Here is a 17,502-nt window from a genome sequence, read left to right as displayed (position 1 = left end):
ATTATAGTAGTTATATTCTTGTACATAGGAGCAGTATTATAGTAGTTATATTCTTGTACATAGGAGCAGTATTATAGTAGTTATATTCTTGTACATAGGGGCAGTATTATAGTAGTTATATTCTTGTACATAGGAGCAGTATTATAGTAGTTATATTACTGTACATAGGGGGCAGTATTATAGTAGTTATATTCTTGTACATAGGGGGCAGTATTATAGTAGTTATATTCTTGTACATAGGGGCAGTATTATAGTAGTTATATTCTTGTACATAGGAGCAGTATTATAAGTAGTTATATTCTTGTACATAGGGAGCAGTATTATAGTAGTTATATTCCTTTACATAGGAGCAGTATTATAGTAGTTATATTCTTGTATATAGGAGCAGTATTATAGTAGTTATATTCCTATATGTTAGAGTTTTTTTTAATTGAAATAAGGTATTCAAAGTCTTTTACTTTCATAAAAGTTTTATTTTTTTTCTTAAGAAAATATTTGCAGATTTTGAACTTTATAAACAGCAAAAAATTTAGTAAAACACAAAACCTTAATTAATGTAAATGGATTTGTTAAGTCCAACAATAAAAGCAGGAATAAATAAAAGGTCTGCAGTGATGTTCCTTGATTCAGAAGGTTATAAAACAAACAAACTTAAAAAAATAAACTAAAATCTCGTGTTATAGCTCCAGCCGGAACTTGGCCAGTAACGAGAGGTGATCCGATGAGTTGATCTCATTAGGAAGGCCATTTACGCTCCAGAGATCCTGTTCGTTGAGAAGTGACAATCGGCCGAGGAGCTGCAGGCGATTACATGCGATATCGGAGCCTGGAAAGAGAAACAATGCAACTTCTGATTATTGATCATGTGAGCCAGATAAGCGGTGTACCTACCATCAGAGTAAGCCATTGCCACTTCTAGGAGTTAAGGTGACAATCAAAAACATCACATCTAAAAGTATTAAACATGGTCTTTGTGCCATCTAGTGTTTGGTTAAGAGAAATAGCATATAACTTATGCACTGGTTGATACATTTATCATTTTTTCATTTACTTTATTAACTATTTTACTTTTTGAAGTTTTCAAGCATATGAAAAAAAAACCAAAATGCAAAAGTAACAGATTTCTCAAATTTTACTTCCTGGATTCACTCACAATGAGGGATATTTACTACTGCAAAAGTTTACATCAGATTCGAATAGAAAACTGCATCAGCATTTCGGGCCACGGTCTTCGCGCCATTTTAACATAGAAATGTACCACAATGAGTACCGAAAAGACAAGTGTGACACTTTAGTGTATTGTTTGACGGTGGGTATTGCTAATCTGTGTCTATTTTGTCCATACATTTATTGAAGAGGACCTTCAATCAAATTTGTTTGTGTTGAATTGGACACTTGATGTTATAGTGGCTGCAGAGCGGAATAAAACATTTTTTTCATTGATTTCAAATGCCCTTTGCAAGATATTATCAAAGTATTTGGCAGCTAATGAGTTAAAATAAAAAGTGTTAAGTTCAAGTGGGTGTTATCAGTTATTTTCCACTAGGGGCGTGTACTTCTTCACCCTGTATGAGGGGTCCAATCATAAGCAAGTAGTAACACAGCAGAAAAAGAACACGCCCCCACAACAGCTCAGTTTTCTTAGTGTGGAATGCGAGGATACAGCTCTAATCTCCTACATAATTAAAAAGTGCTGGGAGATTACAGCACAGATAACTCACTCAGATAAGGTCCCTGTGGGGCAAGGGGTTAGCTGTGTCACATTACAAACCCTCCTCCCCTTTGAGCACTGTCAGCTCTCCTGCACTACACCTCCTCCACACTGCCTAGTCGAAGAGGAGTCACACTTATGTCTGATGTGCTAAGGGCAACTTGTAATCATTTGGATTATTCCCAAATGCTTCTTTATATGATACAAATAACACAAGAAAAAAAAATAAAAGTGTATTAAAAATGCCTGTAAGGTATAGCTCTCTTGCTCCCAGCCTTTCCTGACATTTGAAAAAGATTGGACACCACTGTTGGATTTGATAGGAGCAGCTGGCAATCTTGCCACTTCGTGGATTACCCTTCCAAATAATGTCTTAACCTTACTGCCTGTTCCCTGAAGAGTCAAGGTAGTTATTGCAATTTAACAAAGGGCTGTGTTTTTAGGACAGTTAGTCGGTCAACGCAGTCAGACAATGTGTGTATTTTCTTCTCACTTTCACAATGCTCTCTTATTTTTGGAAAGCAAGCAATATTATCAGTCATTAATTAAAAGGAGATATCTGGGACTTGGTGCATAGTAAAAATAAATAAATAAATAAAAACTGCCTAACAGCCAGGTAGTAGCTACCCCGCCTGTTGTGCCCAGCGCCATTCTTTGAAGACGGCTCCTGCAGGCGATTCAGCTGCATTTGCTGACATCACGCCGACAGAGCAGCGGCTTCTTTTCCACTTTCCACTCCTCACTCTATGGGACGTGAATGCTGAAGTCATGCTGATTGGCAGTCGGATCCTCGCTGCCCAACTGGGGGAGCCAGCTGTCAATCAGAATGACATAAAAAAAAATCACGCCCTGGCGACAGAGCAGAGTACAAAAGAAGCCGCCGTCTGTGACCGCTCTGTGCTGGTAAAGATTGGCACCGGGCACAACAAGGAAGTAGTTAGTAACTACTTGTATTTTAGAGCTTAGGTGTAATATATATATATATATATATATATATATATATATATATATATATATATATTTATTTTACAAATTCCCAGATATCCCCTTTAATATAATATTGGCAGCAGTGAAATATAGATCATATTTTTCGGACTATAAGATGCACCTTACCATGAGACACACCACAGGTTTGGACAGCAGAAAATAGTAAAAACTTTTTTTCCTATTATTTAAAACTTTCTTGGTGGTGTAAAGTGGTCACTATCACCAATTTTAATGTACTAGGGTAGAATAGGGAAGGAATATATGCAACGCTGGTGTTTCTCTGCATTGTATGTATTATATACACAGCTCTGCTACATATGCACATACGGTACAGACTAAAAGTTTGGACACACGTTCTCATTTAAAGATTTTTCTGTATTTTCATGACTATGAAAATTGTACATTCACACTGAAGGCATCAAAACTATGAATTAACACATGTGGAATTATATACTTAACAAAAAAGTGTGAAACCACCTTTTGCTTTGATGACTGCTTTGCACACTCTTGGCATTTCACCTGTGAAGTGAAAACCATTCCCGGTGACTACCTCTTGAAGCTCATCAAGAGAATGCCAAGAGTGTGCAAAGCAGTCATCAAAGCAAAAGGTGGCTACTTTGAAGAACCTAGAATATAAGACATAATTTCAGTTGTTTCACACTTTTTTGTTAAGTATATAATTCCACATGTGTTAATTCATAGTTTTGATGCCTTCAGTGTGAATGTACAATTTTCATAGTCATGAAAATACAGAAAAATCTTTAAATGAGAAGGTGTGTCCAAACTTTGTCTGTACTGTATAGACACACAGCTCTGCTACATATGCACATGTAGACACACAGCTCTGCTACATATGCACATAAAGACACACACAGCTCTGCTAGATGCAGACTACATACACACACTACATTACCCCATCATGGAGTTCCTACCAAGCATGTGACTGATCACATGACCTGAGAGGTCCTTCAGCTGCTCCGGTAAGCTTCCTCGTCTGCTTGACACCAATCACATAGATCAGTGTGGGGCAGTTGGAGAGAGCAGATCTGTGATCGGGAAGGACGCTAGGTCAGTGTTCTCCTCCTTCACAGGAAGCTGCCTCTGCAATAAAATACGCTTTTTTTTTTTTAGTTTTTCCATGTTAAAAAGTGGTCTTCTAAAGAACCATATTTTTCTGACTAGAAGAGGATAGAGGATTAGGCATATCATCATGTGGTGTAAAGAAAAAAAAGAGTGAGTGAGAAGGAAGATTTATTTCAATGAATGCTGCTCCTACTGTTCGCTCCATTATCCAGTGGGGATATAGAGCGGGAAGAAGAAATAAGAAAATACACATTTTTATATATTTTTCACCAGTTCACTATTCTGCACATAGATAGTAGAAGTTAATCATACCCTTGCCATTTTAAACAGTGAAATGACGGATGTGGTTTGTCAGGGGACTATTTGCATCACATTTCATTGACGTCACTCACTGTGCACCCATTTTGCTCATGTAAGTGGTACACAGGGGGGTGACTGCTCGTACCTGGCTGCCCGAAAACCTCATTATTAGCAGCAGAGTAGAAGATATAATCCACAGTGATGGCAGACTTGGAGTGGCAGGTTGTGATCTCAGGCAGTCCGGTGTCAGGGAAGTAATGGGAGTATACAGAGGACAGGCTGAAGTGATGATGCAAACTGGATTCCACCCTATTAAAAACAAACCAGAGGAAAATAAAATGTGGATGTTGATTAATTAAAGGCTATACTCAGAACAGCATGCACAGTTCTTACTTTACTTTAAAAGATTCTTCCCATTTCGGTCATTAATTTCAGATGTCTGAGATGGAAATAACCCTTTAAACCAGGCTGCCCCCACTTACAGCTGTCACTTAAGCTCATCTATAAAACACATGTTGGGAGGATGTATGTGAAAAGGGCAAAAGTTTTTAAAAATGATCTGATTGAAGAACAAAGGGGCAAACATTTGACTGCAGGATCAGACTACACAAGGTTTGTTTGTAGTCTGTTACCATAGAGACACAGATCAACATAGAATCTGTGCACACAAAAAGTTCCGTTGGGAAGAGAAGAGGATTCTTAAGAAAGTATACCTTTTATCCGATTCTGCAGTCCACTCATCGGGCTTCTTGGTTTGTTCTTCTGAACATTTCTCTAACAAATAAAGATATTGAATGTTACATGTATAATCTGCATCAGACACATGGCACAATTGTTACAACACATCCTTACATGATCTACATTAAATGTCCCTTTATTTTGCTCCCCACCCACTGTATTCTGCAGGGTGTAGAAATTAAAGAGGTATTCCCCACATAATTCTATGGCAAAATCTACAAGATCAACCATGTGAGATCGGGGCGGCCCTGCACGCTGAGGTCAGTGGAGAGGTAGTTGGAATTTTCACATAAATGAATAATTCCGACCATGTCTCCATAGAGCGGCGCTCATCAGGGCCCTGTTATCAAGATAGATGTGGCTCCTACCAATGGAACCAGCCCACAGGTGTGAAAATGATGGGAAGGGTGGGGACCCCCAACATTTTCTGAAAGCCTGGACCCCGCAGCAGCCTTGCACCACCGGACACCCCCTCATACCATCCATTTGCCTGCAGCATCAGCCCCACTCCTGCCACCACCAGCGACTCTGCCTCCTTGGACCCCGCTCCACCGCAGCCACCCCACCCACCCGGTAAGCTAAGACGCAAAAAAGTGCATCTTGTAGTCCAAAAAGTTATAGTTTGATAGGTCGGACATTTCAGAGCACAGTGATACCAAATATGTGAATTTTTTCAAATCTTTTTGTTTTAAATGGGGCAAAAGGAGGGCGATTTTAACTTTCGCATTTTAAAAAAAAACAACTTTTTACTGTATTTAATAGTGAGAAGACTTGCATGGGCGATCATCCGATCTACTGCGCTATGTGTAGTAAAAATAAAAAAAATCACAATCTCCTATGAACGCTAGCCACAAGCCAGTGTTCACAGAAGGATCGTGATAACAAGCACAGGGGTCTTCTGCAGACCCCCAGCTTTTATGACAACCCATCAGCACCTAGTGATCACGTGACGGGGCGCCAATGGCAGGGATGTATGATGCCCTTCATGCCTGTGCATGTTAAATGCCACTGTCAGTAATTGCCAGCGGCATTTTGTTGGTTAACAGCCGTGGGTGGATCTTGGATCCACCAGCGGCTGTTAGAGGCACATGTGCAGGGAAAGATGCGGCCCCAGCATGCGAGTCTGCATCAAAAGCAAGGACATGGTCGTCAGTTGTGAAGGGGTTAAGTTATACGGATTCATTTAGGCTCCAAATTATGCACTTCATAGGTGTTGGCCAGGATTAGAAAAACAACATGGATACTTTATTTACAAAAAAAAAAAAACTGCCACCTCCGTCCATTACTTACACCTGCTCCTGCAAGTCAGTTTCATAGAATCGAGTAGGGCGAAGCTGAAATACCCTACACTACCTGTAGACCAAGTTTTGGAAAAAAAAGCAGCCATGTTTTTCAAATTCTAGAGGACCCCTTTAAGGATAACTTGCAAAATAATAGGACAGAAATAAGAGATTGTAAGTGATGTGCCATCAGTGTCTGGAGATTCAGGACTGATGTGGCGGTCAGAGGGAAGGTGGACTGTGTCGCTCGCAATTTAAGGACTTGTTAAAACACTGAACTTTAATAAAAAGTCCTTTTTGGTCTCAAGACTGGAGGGATGTTTAAATTTTATCGATAACTGCACATTTCCTAGCTTACCGGCCACCTCTGCAGTTTATCAAAGGTGGCCGGTCTCATAGGCGACAAGCACACACAGTGATGACCAGCTTTGTTATAGAACTCGGAAGCACTGCGTTGGTACAGATTCAGTGCCCCATTCAGTGCCCCCTCCTCCCCTTGTGAATTTAGGGTGCAAGAATATAAAAACTAGAGATGATGCACAGTATTGGCTATTTTGAGGTGAAAGAAAAAAAAAAAAAAAAAAAGATATTGGCTTCCTAAAACCGATCTGAAAACGCAGGATTCATAGTTTGCGACCAGACAGAATGCGGACTATTATTATTTATTATTATTATTTATTATTATAGCCCCATTTATTCCATGGCGCTTTACATGTGAAGAGGGGTATACATATTATATAGTATATTATTCAGGCGTCATGGTACCTGGCTGCTCCTGATCCCTTTCCGGCGATTCGTACACACATTTCTGGTTGATGCCCAGGCTTCTCGGCCATATTGGGATAGATAAAATCCTTTGTCCTTTGTGGTACTTCTCTTGGCCGGACACCTGCAGAAAATGATGGCAGCAGTTTTTACCTTTTTTTGTGATGAAATGATAAACTTACTCTGCTGTTAGTTTGGAGTAACTTCTACAAGCCCCTGGAGCGAGGCTTCTGCGTTCATCGCTACCTCAACGTATGGTACAATCAGATGGATTGTAAGAGGATTTAAAGGGGTTGTCCACGACTCGGGCAACCCCTTCTGAATCCTTTTTTGCCCCCAATAAAATAACAATAATTACACTCTTCAGTGGTGCCGGCTCTTTCAGGGCTCACTTGACATTGTTATGTCATGCAATCACTGTGGCCAATCAGTGCTGGCTTCACGCTCCCAGATGGTGGACAATTCAAGAAATCTGGAGAAAATGAGAGAGCAGCTGCAGCTCTAACTTCTTCCGAATGTCAAGGAGGAGAGTGAAGCCAGCGCTGAATCTCAAGAGCCAGTGCCGACACGGTGTTATTATTTTACTGGGAGAAAACACAGGGATTCAGAGTAGTGGACATCCCCCATTAAATCTTGTTTTTTCCCATTCCATCAGCCACAGACGATTGGGAATACCACCTCTTAGATGATGGTAGCCATGGCTCTATCTTTGATTAGCCAACCTGGGGCAGAGACAATGACGCTGCACCCGGATTTTGGCAGGTAAGAGGCAGTGCTCCTGCTCCAGTACCGCGGTCATAGACCATGGTCACCAACTCTAGTGGGCGGCCATTGAGGGGTTTATGTTGGATCGGTTGATTATTACCTTCCCGATGGTCATCCCCTCATAGTGAAGTCTCCCTTCCTTTATAAATCGATGCAGTGGTGACCCCGGCACAGAGTTAAAATCACCGCATAAGACAATGGGGCAGAAGCCCCCATCCTGTATCTGGGCGACCTCGGTAATCTCCGCCAGGAGAATGGCCAGCTGGGTCAGCTTGATGTCTCCCCTCCTGGGGTTGTACAAGAGGTGGGTGTTGGCCACACAGATCATTGGGACGTCTCTTCTCTGGGTTTTAGGTTGTAACATCAGCACCAAACCGATGTTGTCTCGGTCTAGAAGGGCGATGTGTTGTCGGAAATATTCCACCGGCTTCACTAGACGCAACTGAAATCTACTGGATTTGAAGCAAATGGCGCAACCGTCGGGTTTACTTCCGGTGCGGGCCTTGTATGCGCACACGTACCCTGCGACACGGGAAAAGTCAGAGCAGAACATTAGAAACACAGACAATATAGACATAGAGCATTTACCCCGCACCTCTATTACCGCACAGTCTGCAGATTATACACCGCCTCTGAGGGTAGGGCCGACATGAAAATCAAAGCAGAACGTGTCATCAGAAAGTTCCCCATTGTTTACTTCATGTACTGGCACATTGGTGAGGGGTCTTGGTCACGAGACCCCCACAGTTGGCGTAATAGACCCCAAACTGTGTGACACAGCAAACAAAAACACACAGTTCTCCACAAATCCGCAGGCAATTATACATGGTCATAGATTAGTTACTTTTATTGTTAGGACCATTTTTTATCCAGATCCATGTTAAAAAAAAAAAAAAGCAAATATTCTCTTCCCCTATAGGAAGTAGCGAAGCGATCCTACAAGTCAATGTCTTAACGAATCTTACCACATGACTTAGCATAAAAGCCAAACCAGAATCTCAGTTTGCAGACACGGTGTTTCGGGTTATTTGCTCCTCATCAGTGCAAAGCAGAATAGATTTGTTTGGGGCAAGTGACCTCTGACGAGGATCTCTCCTTGTTGAGAGGGCCAAGTCAGAGAACAACCTGAAACACGTATTTAATAAGTGGCATTACAGTTCTAGTCCTCTCTGAAGAGACTCTTTGCATATTAATTTCTACCTACGCTGACCTGGCATTCTACAGAAGGAGAAACTTACCCGTAAGACAATATGTTAGGAAAATATAGGAAGCCTAATACTACAATATTAAAGGGCCACTGTCGCCCCCCCCAGCCGTTATAAACTAAAAGAGCCACCTTGTGCAGCAGTAATGCTGCAGTCTAACAAGGTGGCTCTTTTAGTTTTTGATTCATTTATTACCTCAATAAAGCGTTTTAAAAATTGGCCACAAATACCAGATATTGTACCTGGAGGCGGTCCAAATCGTTCTCTATGAATCTCCCAACTGCCGTCACTCTTCTCTTCAGGGGCGATGGTCGCCGCCCCCTTCGCGGTGTTCCTTCTTAAATCCGGCGCCTGCGCTGTGCGTGCCTGCCTGGGGCCTGCGCAGTGTTCATTGTCCGTCATCGCTCAGATGCCGGGTGCCTGACTGCGACTGTGCGGGCAGTGCGCCCACCCTGTTGCTGAATCCCCGCCCCGCACTGTGTTATTCATTATGCACAGTGCGGGGCTGGCATTCCTGGGCATGCGCACTGCGCTTGTCAGACGCTCCCCCGGTCCCCCGCCTTCCAGCGTTGTTCTTTGTGGCTGTTCCAAACGTCGGCAATGAAACCTGTATATTCGGGCAACGCTGGAAGGCGGGGGACCGTCTGACAAGCGCAGTGCGCATGCCCAGGAATGCCAGCCCCGCACTGTGCATAATGAATAACAGTGCGGGGCGGGGATTCAGCAACAGGGTGGCCGCACTGCCTGCACAGGCGCAGTCAGGCACCCTGCGTCTGTGCTGTGACTGACAATGAACACTGCGCAGGCCCCAGGCAGGCACGCACAGCGCAGGTGCCGGATTTAAGAAGGAACACCGCGAAGGGGGCGGCGACCATCGCCCCTGAAGAGAAGAGTGACGGCAGTTGGGAGATTCATAGAGGACGATTCGGACCGCCTCAAGGTACAATATCTGGTATTTGTGGCCAATTTTTAAAACGCTTTATTGAGGTAATAAATGAATCAAAAACTAAAAGAGCCACCTTGTTAGACTGCAGCATTACTGCTGCACAAGGTGGCTCTTTTAGTTTATAACGGCTGGAGGGGGGTGACAGTGGCCCTTTACAGTAGGCATCACAAAATGTACTATTCACAGTAGGTGATGTCACAGCTCACCTCCTCCTCCTGTACAATGACTGATAACACCTCTATATACTGTAGATAACACAGGATCCACCATTCACAATAGGTGATGTGACAGCTCACCTCCTCCTCCTGTACAATGACTGATAACACCTCTATATACAGTAGATAACACAGGATCCACCATTCACAATAGGTGATGTCACAGCTCACCTCCTCCTCCTGTACAATGACTGATAACACCTCTATATACAGTAGATAACACAGGATCCACCATTCACAATAGGTGATGTCACAGCTCACCTCCTCCTTCTGTACAATGACTGATAACACCTCTATATACAATAGATAACACAGGATCCACCATTCACAATAGGCGATGTCACAGCTCACCTCCTCCTCCTGTACAATGGCTGATAACACCTCTATATACTGTAGATAACACAGGATCCACCATTCACAATAGGTGATGTCACAGCTCACCTCCTCCTCCTGTACAATGATCTTCGCCCAAACCAGAGCATGCTCATTAAACACTTCTAAGTGCTATCTGTGTTTTTTCACTGATAGCACTTGTACCTATGATAGCGAAAGGGGCCATTCACACGTCTGGGATTGTTTGAGGACTGTGCGGTTCATGCAATATTGCGAAGATATGCCAGGTATTGAGTGACAGATCATATTGGCAATGTAAGCCTATGGCTCTGTGGATGTTGTTTCAATCTGCTGAAACTCTTGATTAAAACAGAACAAAAAACAAAACAAAAAAACACTGGCAAAACACGGACATGGCACTCATTTTAAAAAAATATTTATTGCATTAGTTTTTTTTTTTTTTAAACAAACTCCCAACATACTAGCCAGAAGCTGGAGAGCTACATACCAAGGGCTTCCAAAATGGGCTTCATCTGTTCTTGATAGTGATCTTCTTGAACCTCTTGTAAACAAAGAATCTAAAACAAACAAACAAACAAAAAAAAGCAGCACAATGTGAACAGGCTTTATGGTACAAAAAGAAAACAATAAAAAATGTGACTTATTAAAGCAATGACTGTGTGGGTGTGTGGAGTTTTTCAAAACCTTATGTGGAAGAAAACCCCAAAAAAGACTGCACCAGCTTGAAAAAAAAACACCTCAAAATACTCCATGTGAACACAGCCCTATACTGAACTGACCGCTGCCTGCACCGCTGGAGTCCACAAATTCTAACGATCTAATGACACTAATTAGTGGAGATTTTTAGTACAACTCCATAATGATGTCACCATTGCACCATCCCATGCTGGAAGCAGCCGAGCGCTGGACTCCTCCGGCAGGACAGTGTGTTCCAATGGGGCATTTCAGGGCTCCGTGCCCGAGATCACAGGGGGCTGCAAGGTAGAATTTTGCAGCTGGACTGTTGAGAACTTTTAATGATGGGAGTAACCCTAAATCAACTACAATTACAGCCTGAAATTGTCAGGGCATGCTGGGAGTTGTAGTTTGTAAACAATTAGAAACTCAAAGTAGTGAGTTGGAGACCAGTGCATGTATGTATCTGTCCATTTCAAAACATCTTTGAATCTAAGTGCAGTATAATCCCAGATCTACTATATAATTGTCTAAGGGTCACTTCCGTCTGTCTGTCTGTCACAGATATTCATTGGTGGCGGCCTCTGTCCGTCATTGAAATCCAAGTCGCTGATTGGTCGTGGCCGTTTTGCCGCGACCAATCAGCGACGGGCACAGTCCAGTGGCAAAATGGCCGCTCCTTCCTCCCCGCAGTCAGTGCCCGCTCCATAATCCCCTCCGGTCACCGCTCACACAGGGCATCAATAGTTAAAAGATCTAATGTTAAAAATAATAAAAAATCGTTATATACTCACCGGCTGTCGGCCCCTCGAATCCAGAACCGGCCTTTCCCGCTCCTCGCGACGCTCCGGTGACTGCTCCATGCATTGCGGTCTCGCGAGATGATGACGAGACCGCAATGCACTCTTGGGACTGGAGCGCGCGAGGAGCGTCGGTAAGCGCTTCGCCTGGATCCGGGGGCCAACGGAAGGTGAGTATATAACTATTTTTTATTTTATTTTTTATTTTTTTTAACAGGGATATGATGCTCATATTGCTATATACTACGTGGGCTGTGCAATATACTACATGGCTGGGCAATATACTACGTGAGCTGTGTTATATACTGCGTGCCTGGGCTGTTATACACTCCGTGGGCTGTGCTATATACTCCGTGGGCTGTGCTATATACTCCGTGGGCTGTGCTATATACTCCGTGGGCTGTGGGCGGCCGCGAACAATCAGCGACAGGTGCAGTCCAGCTGCGAATTGGCGCGGGATTTGAACCACGCTTCGCTAATTGGTCACGGCCGACCGAATCCTATGTATTCAATGTATTATTCTAAAATCTTTAAATAAACTACATACATATTATAGAATACCCGATGCGTTAGAATCAGGCTACCATCTAGTATACCATAATCCCAGTCATGCTGTAATCCCAATCTCCGATGTGCTGTAATCCCAGAGGTACTACAAATACAATCCCAGATAAACTATAATCCCAGATGTGCTGTAATCCCAGATGTGCTGTAATCCCAGATGTGCTGTAATCCCAGATGTGCTGTAATCCCAGTCCCATAAAACCAAGACTAGATGGGTAAACCAAAGAATAATTATCCAGATTAGGGTCCTCATCTGGGGACCTCCTCTATTAATTCAAAATAAGGGATTTCAAGTGGGTTCTACATCAGACAAGTGCTTCAAAAATGTATAAATCCTGGTACTTACATCAGCGTTCATCTCCTGCAGCTCTCGCAGGATGTTCGGGAGCCGGTAATTCCAGAATAAGTATGGCCGCCGGCAGTGGCTGTACAGACTAGAGTTGTCCTCCAGCAGGTCCTGAGATAAGATGTTATACGACATCACCGTGAAGTCAAACGTCTCTTTACTAGATCCGTCCTGGGAATGATGGCCGACGTCCTCCCATCTTCTCTTCACTATGGCTGCTGAACAGGACAGGCAGACAGGGTCACTACGCCGCCCTACATCTGGTTCCACACACCAAATCTTATGTGTCAGTCCAAGGCCAGAACTCAGCCTTGTCCTTTGTTTTATCATGGTTTGTAATTTTATCCCTTAAAGGGGTCAGACTAATCATTAATTTTATTTTTTTAGCCAAACATTGATTAATAATAAAAAACGGAGGCGTACTCCCCTTTCAGTGCCCCCAGCAGTCAGGTGACCAGTACAGCGCTGCACATCAGCACCGCGGCAGAGGTCAGGTGACCAGTACAGCGCTGCACATCAGCATCGCGGCAGAGGTCAGGTGACCAGTACAGCGCTGCACATCAGCATCGCGGCAGAGGTCAGGTGACCAGCACAGCGCTGCACATCAGCACCGCGGCAGAGGTCAGGTGACCAGTACAGCGCTGCACATCAGCACCGCGGCAGAGGTCAGGTGACCAGTACAGCGCTGCACATCAGCACCGCGGCAGAGGTCAGGTGACCAGTACAGCGCTGCACATCAGCACCGCGGCAGAGGTCAGGTGACCAGTATAGCGCTGCACATCAGCACCGCGGCAGAGGTCAGGTGACCAGTACAGCGCTGCACATCAGCACCGCGGCAGAGGTCAGGTGACCAGTACAGCGCTGCACATCAGCACCGCGGCACAGGTCAAGAACAGCGCTGCATTGGATGTTTGTCCTCTATTCACCTGCAGTCCTGTGAAATGGGACCATATCTCCTACCGGAGACCTCAGGCGCGACCTGCACTGGATCTGTGGAGGCGCTGTAAGGTTACCATGTCTCCATTTATTTATATAGGTGTATAAAAAAAAAATACTGTTGGCCAAACCATTTAAAAAAAAATCTCAGCCTATCATAGGACGTCAGGATGCTGTAAATAAGTCAGAATAGTTTGTCCTCTTATGGACAACCCCTGCCCATAAGTCGTATTTCAGCATGTAAACCCGATATTTGGGGGTCTCCCTCCTCTGAGTCAGAATGAAACGTTACTCTACACGGGGCAGCCATTAGTGATGAGCAGACGTGCTGGGATAAGGCGTTATCTAGGCATGCTCGGGTGTTTTCGGTGTGTTTAAAAAATATATTCGAGTCCCCGTGGCTGCACATTTCAGAATTCTATTGCACTGTTGGTTCCCCCAGGACTGTCAGGTCGTCAGCTAGTTGTCAGTGACAGCTTTAGAAAGATCAGTGATCTCTTTGTTAGCAGCTCGCCAATATAAGGGGTCCCCCTCCTTTGACGCACACCCTGATAGAGCTTGTGGAGAGGTTGCGGCCCCCCGTAAGCTGATTATGAGGGGACTGGATGACCCACCGTAAACTCTACATGGGAGATGTGTTATTTTATGGTCGCCCTGTACACAAATCGGGTCATCATTTATATATATATATTAAAAAAAAAAGCATTCTGATTAGCGATGGTCCAACCGCATGGACTCCATCCAATCTGAGAACCAGGCCTTGTCGGAAAGCTGCGGTGGTCCCGCACGTGGGCCACCACTTTATTCACCCTTTATGAAACTGCTGGTAAATCCGAGCACTGTGCTTTGCCATCTCTGGTAGCTCCATGGAGACTGTATAGAATGGCGGAGAAGCATGGCGACCTATACAGCATGATGGGGACTTCAGAGCCCTGTTCTGAGGATGGGTAAGGGGTCTCAGAGGACAGCCCCCTCGACCAGAAAATTTATCACCTACACTGTGAATAGCCGATAACAATCAATACAGATAATAACACTTTAATACATGTTATGCAAAGATGTCCAGTGGGGTCCTCCAGTAGCCCCATTAAAGGGGTTTTCTGGTTTTGGAAATGAGTGGTACCAATGAATTTACAATCCCGCATACTGCCCCTTAAGGTATGTGGGTTGTAACGTCATTGCTAATGCTCACTTCTGATGCAGAAGGGAATGGCGGTGGACAGCCCCTTTAATGTTCCCCCACAGCCCACCTCCTGTAATATATATTGTTGTTATAAAGGGGTAATAATGACGTCCTTACCTTTAGCTTCCATTTGAGGACCAGTTGGGACAAACACCTCTGGCGTTCCAGGAATGGGTGGAACCCGTAGATCACTTGCTGGAGGGTAGGGTCTTTTAGTCCACGGTTTACCCTTGTGCTCGTCGTCCTCCGCACTTTTCTTTCGTTTTCTGAATTGTTCATCTCCTTTGGCGTCCATATTGAAATTAGATATGTGAAGCCACGATGACTGAGGTGGGAACCAGGGAAACGAATAACTGGCAGGAAGGGCAGGACTGTGGGGTCCAAAATAATAATATGGCCTGGAGTTGTCCTGAGGGGGCCAGATGTTCACTGGGAAGAAAGTAGATGTCTGGTAATGTCCAGTCCACCATTGGTGTCTAGGGAAACTTCCACTCATGCAAAGGGATCGTGAGGAACTGGCACGGGTGATACACCTACCACCCACAGTCTGCAGATGCCGAGGCAACATCTGATACCCTGCGGAAGACACAGGTCATTAGTGAAGGGTGCAAACATGATGGTCACCATTAGAGCTCAAAGAGACGTCGTCACTCAGCTTTCCCAAAATCCTGAATGGCAAATAAGACAAATATGAAGTCCATGCAAATATCAGGAGTGACTACAGGTGCACTCTGCAGCCATGGAGACACATACGTCTGCATAGGAGCTGTAGACACAAAGCTGTAGGAGGTTTTATATCAACTATTGAATGGTTGCTTCATTTATTTTGCACCAGACCTTTAAAAAAATGGTTGCAAAGATGAACATAACCCCTAAAGGGCAAAGCTAGTAAGAATCTGATCATTGGGGGTCCACTGATCATTAGAACGAGGGTATCTGTAATCCATCCCTTGTACCTCCTCTCAGTGAACAAGTGTGGAATTCGGCCATCTCCATCAGTCCATTGGATATTAACGGGTGCAGGAACAGTCGTGTAACTAACTATGTCGCATCATCTAATCTCAGAAAGGAAGAATGGCGCCCGATCTAATGATCCTGGGGTGTCAATTAGAATCTATCCTATTGATAACTGATCCTTCAAGAAAAAAAGAAAAGAAAAGAAAGCCTTTTAACCTCTTCCCAACGTGGGACATACATGTTGCCGCCATCTTTGTATTCCCAAGACGCTACAAAGCTTGAATCGCCCTGATAGAGATTATAAACATTTAGTATCGCCACATCCATAAAAGTGCGACCTATCAAAACAAAGTCAAATGACCCCGCACAGCAAACGGCATAAAGTGAAGATCAAAATGGCAGAATTGTGGCCTTTTTCAGACAACTTCATTTCCCTTAAAAAAAAGTGATCAAAACAACATATGTATCCCAAAATCAGTCATTAAAAGTGACAGCTCACCAGGCAAAAAACATCCTCACAAAGCTTCATCAAAGGAGTCTGATGTTGTGATTTTTTTTAACCCGTTAAAATATAAAAATAATAATAAAAAAAAATTCAATCGCTGTACTTGTACTGACCTGGAGATTCGTGCTGTCGGGTCATTTTTAATCGCACAATGAACACAGTAAAAACGAAACCTAAAAAAAAACAATTGCGGGATTGTGTTTATTTTCACCATTTTAGTGGATTTAAAGGGGTTTGTCCAGGACTTTCAGTGATGTCCGATCCTTAGGATAGATCAATGCTGAATTGGTGGTGGTGGGGGGGGGGGGACACTCGGCACCCCAGCTGTTCTCGGTGGCGGCCAGAACAGGTCAGCACAGTGCTGTCGGCGGATAGTTCTCACGGCCGGGCACTGCACATCCGCCCCCTGTTGATTTGAATAGTGGATGTGCTGTACCCCGCCACTGCCATTGTTGGTAGACGGAGCTGTGCAGCCTCGGCCACCGGAGGTGCGGACTGCTCCAGCCCCAAACATCAGCCGTTGAGGACCTATCCTAAACATGGGCCATCAATGTTAAAGTTCTGGACAACCCCTTTAAAATTTTTATGTCCCCATTTTTCAGCACATTATATGGTAAAGTGAATGGCGATAATCAAAAATTACAACCCGTCTCACAAAAATAAAATTAAAAAAATACAAAAAGTGGCTTTTGGAAAAAAAAAAAAAAAAACACAGAAAAATAACCCGGATGGGTGGTCTCATGTTATAAAGTGATGGGTTATTGTTAAGAAATTAGATTACAGGCTCAACCAGCTGATAACAGAGAACAATAGCACCTGGAGACATGGCGACTTCCGGGTTGGAGACCTGCGGGCCCCTCACCCCGGGCAGCAGCACACAGAGCGGGCCCCAGCACGTACCTGACTAGCTCAGCCCAGCCGGTGCAGCTCCACTATGGCAGCAACCACCACAGCCGGCGTCCATGTCAGGGAGCAGAGCATGCCGGGAGGAAGAAAGGTCAGAAATGCTCTCGCGGCTGATTGGTTAATGCAGCCGTGATACATTGTATCGTGTCAGTCATCAGTCAGTGCTCACGTGACTGAACCTGAACACGAATACAGTCTCTCTATCCACCAATCAGAAGCAAGAACTATCATCCAATCAGAACGCTCCTTACAGCTCCAGCTGGCGGAAGGGCTCTAGGCTC

The 17,502-nt window shown here is 44.1% G+C and overlaps 1 protein-coding gene across 3 annotated transcripts; it reads right to left on the bottom strand.

Annotated features, from left to right (window-relative positions):
• Positions 1-456: 456 nt before the first annotated feature.
• Positions 457-17,482, bottom strand: ANGEL2 (angel homolog 2). Of its 3 annotated transcripts, none has more exons than XM_077282286.1 (10): positions 17,216-17,482; positions 16,429-16,488; positions 14,971-15,429; positions 12,735-12,952; positions 10,837-10,906; positions 7,730-8,151; positions 6,865-6,988; positions 4,795-4,855; positions 4,227-4,390; positions 457-826 (listed from the first exon to the last, which is right to left on the bottom strand). In XM_077282286.1, the coding sequence occupies exons 2-10, from the start codon at positions 16,451-16,453 to the stop codon at positions 678-680; spliced, it is 1,692 nt and encodes a 563-aa protein (XP_077138401.1). In that variant the 5' UTR covers positions 16,454-16,488; positions 17,216-17,482; the 3' UTR covers positions 457-677. The 3 variants fall into 3 exon arrangements, with proteins under 3 accessions (XP_077138401.1, XP_077138403.1, XP_077138404.1); XM_077282288.1 differs by having other exon boundaries at positions 12,735-12,949; positions 17,216-17,374; XM_077282289.1 differs by lacking the exon at positions 16,429-16,488 and having other exon boundaries at positions 17,216-17,412.
• Between the last annotated feature and the right edge of the window lie 20 nt (positions 17,483-17,502).

Source organism: Ranitomeya variabilis, chromosome 2 (genome assembly GCF_051348905.1).
Source record: "Ranitomeya variabilis isolate aRanVar5 chromosome 2, aRanVar5.hap1, whole genome shotgun sequence".
Classification (NCBI taxonomy): domain Eukaryota; kingdom Metazoa; phylum Chordata; class Amphibia; order Anura; family Dendrobatidae; genus Ranitomeya; species Ranitomeya variabilis.
The sequence above is the reverse complement of the archived record's forward strand: the minus strand, read 5'-3'. Positions and strand labels throughout refer to the sequence as shown.